The sequence below is a fragment of the Hypomesus nipponensis genome, chromosome 7 (assembly GCF_054491055.1).
Source record: "Hypomesus nipponensis isolate SF chromosome 7, ASM5449105v1, whole genome shotgun sequence".
NCBI classification, from domain to species: domain Eukaryota; kingdom Metazoa; phylum Chordata; class Actinopteri; order Osmeriformes; family Osmeridae; genus Hypomesus; species Hypomesus nipponensis.
The window spans coordinates 3,263,612-3,269,611 of NC_140367.1; the positions used below are offsets into that span (position 1 = coordinate 3,263,612).

Here is a 6,000-nt window from a genome sequence, read left to right on the forward strand (position 1 = left end):
CTATTCCGGTTTCCAACCCCACCTCATTACCTCTCCCATGTAAAGGCGTCAATTGCAACACATGGGAGAATTTCTCCGTGAAACACACAAGCACGTCGGAGCGACGCCGCCCGGCGTTGGGTGTGTCAGTGTTTGCTTATTTTGCTTTTCCTTATTTTTGGTGGCTGGTAAGTGTTGCCACTCTCCCCCCTATTAAAAGCCCTGTGCTTGTGTTTCCAATCTGGCCTGGGCTCTGTCGGCTGTGGCCTGGGGCCCCCAATCACTACTCGCAGCTCCTATTGTCCATTGTGAGCTAAGCTAGGCCCACATCTATGACAGGAAACATGGTTAGCTGGTCAGGTTAAAGAGCTAACCCAACCCTAGAGCCTGGGCGGGGGGAGGGGGAGGGCTGCCTTCACCTGTTGTCTTTGTGTGCTAACAGCTTCGCGCGTGTGTTTCCTGTGTGTTTCTCTGCGCGGGTGTTTTTTCAGGGAGCAGGGAGACGGCGTTCACCTACGCCATCAGTGCGGCGGGGGTGGTGAACGCGGTGAGCCGGGCCTGCAGAGAGGGGGAGCTTTCCACCTGCGGCTGCAGCCGAGACGCCAGGCCTAGCGACCTCCCTCGCGATTGGCTGTGGGGCGGATGTGGCGACAACGTGAAGTATGGCTACCGGTTCGCCCGTGAGTTCGTGGACGCGCGCGAGCGAGAGAAGAACTACCCAAAAGGGTCCATGGACCACGCTCGAACACTCATGAACTTACAGAACAATGAGGCCGGCCGACAGGTGAGACACGCCTATCTGTCTATCTATATCTATCCATCCATCTATCCCTACATCTCTGTATGTCAGTCTATCTGATTTATTTCTATGTCAGTTTAATTCAATAATGCTTTATTGGCGTAAATGAGTGAGCATTGTTGCCAAAGCAAATCTATCTCGGTCCTTCCTGGGATTGGAAAGATATTCATTTGGTAGGGAGTTGGACCTCTTTTACAGGGCGGAAGAAGCTTCTAATTGAGGGTTTATTTTCCTGAGGGGTCGACAGGACAGGCACATGTGAGAGGAGAGCAGAGATCTGGCTAAACAAACAAACTCATCCAGCCCAGCCCACTACGGCGCAACTATATACACACACACTCTCTCTGTCTCCCCCCCTTCCCAGACCCCCCCACCCCTCTCTCTCTCTCTCTCTCTCTCTCTCTCTCTCTCTCTCTCTCTCTCTCACTGTCACTCGCTTTCTCCCCTCACACACACACACACACACACACTCTCTCTATCCCTCACACACACACACATATGCTTTCTGAGGAATGTGTGTGTGAGTAGAAGTGGCCTGGCCGGGTGGTGAGGTGGGGTTGATAATTTATTGGGGGGGTCCAAATGGCCCTGCAGTAGAGGGGGTAACGCCCTTGGAGTCTGCTGGGGTCAGAAGGTCACAGAACATTCCACAGAGGTAACGGGGCCACTCACCCGAACTTAGCCACTCAACACTCACACACACACACATACTCACACACACACACGCGCGCGCACGCACACACATACACGTACTATTACTACTAAGAGAGAGTGAGAGAAAACACCCTTTCTTTCTCTCTCTCTCTCTCTCTCTCTCTCTCTCTCTCTCTCTCTCTCTCTCTCAGTCCTTCTCTCTCCTTCTTGCTCTTTGTCTCCATAGTCCTGGCTGTGAGGTTGACCTGTCAGGTCTGTGATGCTGGTCTCTCTGGTGAGATGAGAAACAGTCTGGTGCTGGATGTCAACAGCCTGTGTTTGTTTAAGGAGGTATTAGAGCTTTTAGCCGGGAGTCTGGGGGGATGGAGGACAGGTTGAGACAGGGAGAGAGGGAGACAGAAAGGGAAAGAAGGCTGCGTAACGGAGAGAATACAGAAGAGGGGGATGAGGAGGTGGAGGCTGGAGGATGAGAGAGATGGAGAGGGATAGCGAAAGGGATGAAGGTGGGTGACCTTTGCTGCGTAGAGGTCAACACGGTGACCCTCTGGTACGTCCAGGTGGCCGTTAATGCCACCGCCGGCTCATCTTTGGCCGGAAGATCAACGGCGGAATGCCACGGTGCATCCTGGGAAGGATCACAGGGGTCGACAGGAATGTACAATAAGATGCCTGTCTCTTTGTCTATGTCCCTTTCTGTTTGTCTCTCCTTCTCTCTGTCTCTATCTCTCTCTGCCCCCTCTCTTTCTTTTCTTCCCTTTCTTATCCTGTTGTCTGTGCTTCCTGTCCCCCTGTAGTGGACTGGTCTTCTCGTAAAAGCTCCATTTGTCTGGTCGTAACCTCAGTGGTGGAGCTGTGCAGCGTCACGTCTGCAGGGGCTGGGTTTACGTCCGGCCGCTCAGAGCTTAAATGTTTACAGAAGTGGGATTGTCTCTCTTTGGTCTCTCTCTGGTCTCTCTCTGGTCTCTCTGGTCTCTCTGGTCTTGCTCTGATCTCTCTGATCTCTCTCTGGTGTTTCTCTGGTCTCTCCTGGTCTCTCTCTGGTCTCTCTCTAGTTTTTCTCTAGTTTCGCTCTAGTCTATACCTGGTCTCTCTGGTCTCTCTATCTCTGGTCTCTCCTGGTCTCTCTCTGGTCTCTCTCTAGTTTTTCTCTAGTTTCGCTCTAGTCTCTACCTGGTCTCTCTGGTCTCTCTATCTCTGGTCTCTGGTCTCTCTTTGGTCTCTCTCTGGTCTCTCTCTGACCAGCATATCTGGTCTCCACACTCCTGGCTGCTCTCGTCCTTCTGACCCCGGTCCTGAGCAGGTCAGAAGTGCAGGTCTGGAGGGACCAGGTCTGGAGGGACCAGGTCGCATGGATGGCCCCTCTGGGGCTGTAGGAGAGGAGGTGTGTTTGTGACGTTTTGAACCCCTGAGGGCAAAAATGTGTGTGACAAGTATTTTATTATGTTTTTGGAGTCAAACTGTGTGTGTGTGTGAAAAGTAGGAGTGAAGGTGTGTCTGCGTTGTGTGTTCAGTGGTGTGTGTTTGTGTGTGGGGAGGGAGGGGTGAGGGGGTGGGTGGGTGGGTGGTAGAGCAGATTACACCTAGTCCATGGGCTCAGGGGGCTTTGGATTGGTAATACCGCCAATGATCCTCGACCCGTAACAGATACTCTCACAAAGAAGTGACTGAAACACCAGCCCCCCCATGCCTCCCCCCTTCCCTGGAGCTACCATGGTCCAGCCTGAGTGGCTCTGGTTGACAGGGAGACGTCTCCCTGAGTGTGCTGTGGTTGGGGGGTCACGCCAGACAGACACTGCTTCAGAGAGGGAGGCTTCAGGAGGCGTGGCGCGCTCCGTTTCATCTGTTTGTTCTGCTGGGCGTTTTTTTTTTTTTTTTTTCTCTCCTTCTTCTTCTCTCCCCTTCTCTCTCTCTATTCATACCTTCTCTCTCTCTCTTTTTTTTCTCCCTCTCATTCTCTCTTTCTCCATTTGCGCTCTCCCTCTGTCTTTCTCTTTGGTCGCAGGCTGTTCTGCCAGGCATGGAGGGCTTGGAGGTTCTGGGGTCTTTTGTGAAGGTGACAGGGGACAGGGGGGCCAGGGGGATGGGGGCCAGGGGGGACAGAGGGATGGGGGGTGGGGGCAGGCAGACTGCTCTGCTGTCTGGCCTCTCATACAGGAGACAGAGCCTGGAGGAGGGATGGACTACCGTCACACCCTTCTGGCTCTCAATGGCACACACACACACTCTCTCACACACACACTCTCTCACACACACACTCTCTCACACACACACTCTCTCTAACACTCACGCTCTCTCACACGCACACTCTCTCTAACACTCACGCTCTCTCACACACACACTCTCTCACACACACGCTCTCTCACACACACACTCTCTCTAACACTCACGCTCTCTCACACACACACTCTCGCACACTTCCTCTCTCTCTCTCTCTCTCTCTCTCTCTCTCTCTCTCTCTCTCTCTCTCTCTCTCTCTCTCTGTCTCTCTCTCTGGTCTCTCTGGTCTCTCTATCTCTGGTCTCTGGTCTCTCTCTCTCTTACTGCTCCTTGCCCCGTCTTAAGGGGGTGTCTCAGTGTTCAGACGGCTACGTTTGCTGTCTCTCTGCCTCACAAATCTGATGAAGCGAAACTGACACACACACACACACACACGTGTGCACACAGGCACACACACATACACACACACACAGCAATCGCACAAAGGCTCACCTCTGTAATCCCCACACCTTCCATAGAAATAGGAACAAAGCTGAATTGATCGGCATACCTACCATCCGCAATAATCCATGATGGTGAAGTCCTGCCAAACAAACCCTAGCCCCCGCCCCTCCCCCCCTCCGCCCACGCCCCCTCACCCCTCTCTACTTCCCCTCCTTATCTCCTCACCTCTGGGGGGTTTATTTACCTTCTCCCCTCCCAGTCTATTCCCTTTACAACCACCCAGCCCTGTCTGTGCTGGCTCTATTGTGCCCAACCCAGAGACCATGTCCTCTCGACATGGACGGATGAGTGTGTGTGAGTGTGTGTCTCTGTGTGTGAGTGTGTGTCTGTTTGTGTGTGTGTGTGTGTGTTTGTCGCTGAGCCCAGAAGGCTTTTCCTATAGTCCTCCCAAACATATACAATTCTGAATATTTTAAAACTCTTACAATAGATTCAGGTTTCCTCCGCCAAGTGTCCCGCTGTTCTCAGGCAGGTGTTTGTTTAGTTTAGGGTGTTGCACTGGGGAGCCAAGACTATAGAGCCACAGGAAACACAGACTGTAGAAGGTTGGCCCCCGTGTGTGTGTGTTTGGACTGACTGGCTTGTCATCTATGGTGCTGACGCGCTCTGTATGGATGCAGAGCTCCTGCTCAACCAATAGAGGGCAGTAGTGTTACAAGTACAGGATCGACCCAAGACTGGAAGATTACACTGTGTTGTGTAAAGTTTACATGATTAGGTTTATACTACGACTGATAAAAACAACAAGAACAAGGTTCACATCGGTGCCATATTGCTATGCAGGAAATCCATGTTGTTAGTAAGAGGGGTAGGTTTGTTTTCCAATGTGGATGGGACAGCTTTTTTTGAGAGTGCGGTCGTTGAATATGATTTTCTTAATAAAACGTGTGTGTGGGGGGGGGGCAGACGACAGCCCCTGGTTGTCACTATCACTCATCTAACCTCTCTTTGCCCCTCTCTCCCCTCACCCCCTCTCTCCCTCCCCTCACCCCCTCTCTCCCTCCCCTCACCCCCTCTCTCCCTCCCCTCACCCCCTCTCTCCCTCCCCTCACCCCCCCTCTCTCCCTCCCCTCACCCCCCTCTCTCCCTCCCCTCACCCCCCCTCTCTCTGCTCCCCTCACCCCCCCTCTCTCCCTCCCCTCACCCCCCCTCTCTCCCTCCCCTCACCCCCTCTCTCCCTCCCCTCACCCCCCCTATCTCCCTCCCCTCTCTCTCCTCCCTCCCCTCCGTCTCCTCCCCAGGCCGTGTACAACCTTGCCAACGTAGCCTGTAAGTGCCACGGCGTGTCGGGCTCCTGCAGCCTGAAGACCTGCTGGCTCCAGCTGGCCGACTTCCGCCAGGTGGGCGAGTACCTGAAGGAGAAGTACGACAGCGCGGCCGCCATGCGCATCGGACGCAAGGGCAAGCTGGAGCAGGTGGACAAGCGCTTCAACGCCCCCACCCTGGAGGACCTGATTTACATCGACCCCAGCCCCGACTACTGCCTCCGTAACGAGAGCACGGGCTCCCTGGGCACGCAGGGCCGTCTCTGCAACAAGACCTCGGAGGGGATGGACGGCTGCGAGCTGATGTGCTGCGGTCGAGGCTACGACCAGTTCAAGACCTACAAGCACGAGCGCTGCCACTGCAAGTTCCACTGGTGCTGCTACGTCAAGTGCAAGCGCTGCACCTCACTGGTCGACCAGTTTGTCTGCAAGTAGGGAGAGGAAGGATGGAGAAGACGACCGCAGAGAGATGCAGGGAGGGAGGGATGGATGGATGCAGGGAGGGAGGGATGGATGGATGCAGGGAGGGATGGATGCAGGGATGGATGGATGCAGGGAGGGACTTACTGACTAACAGAGACG

At 54.1% G+C, this 6,000-nt stretch overlaps 1 protein-coding gene across 1 annotated transcript in view; it reads left to right on the top strand.

Moving 5' to 3' along the window:
• wnt5b (wingless-type MMTV integration site family, member 5b) overlaps positions 1 to 5,879 on the top strand; it is a 48,923-nt gene extending 43,044 nt beyond the window's left edge. Inside the window, exons 5-6 of the mRNA XM_084701387.1 lie at positions 471 to 763; positions 5,395 to 5,879. Coding sequence (XP_084557513.1) covers positions 471 to 763; positions 5,395 to 5,853 — 752 coding nt within the window. The 3' untranslated portion in view covers positions 5,854 to 5,879. The remainder of the gene's footprint in view (positions 1 to 470; positions 764 to 5,394) is intronic.
• Positions 5,880 to 6,000: the final 121 nt, after the last annotated feature.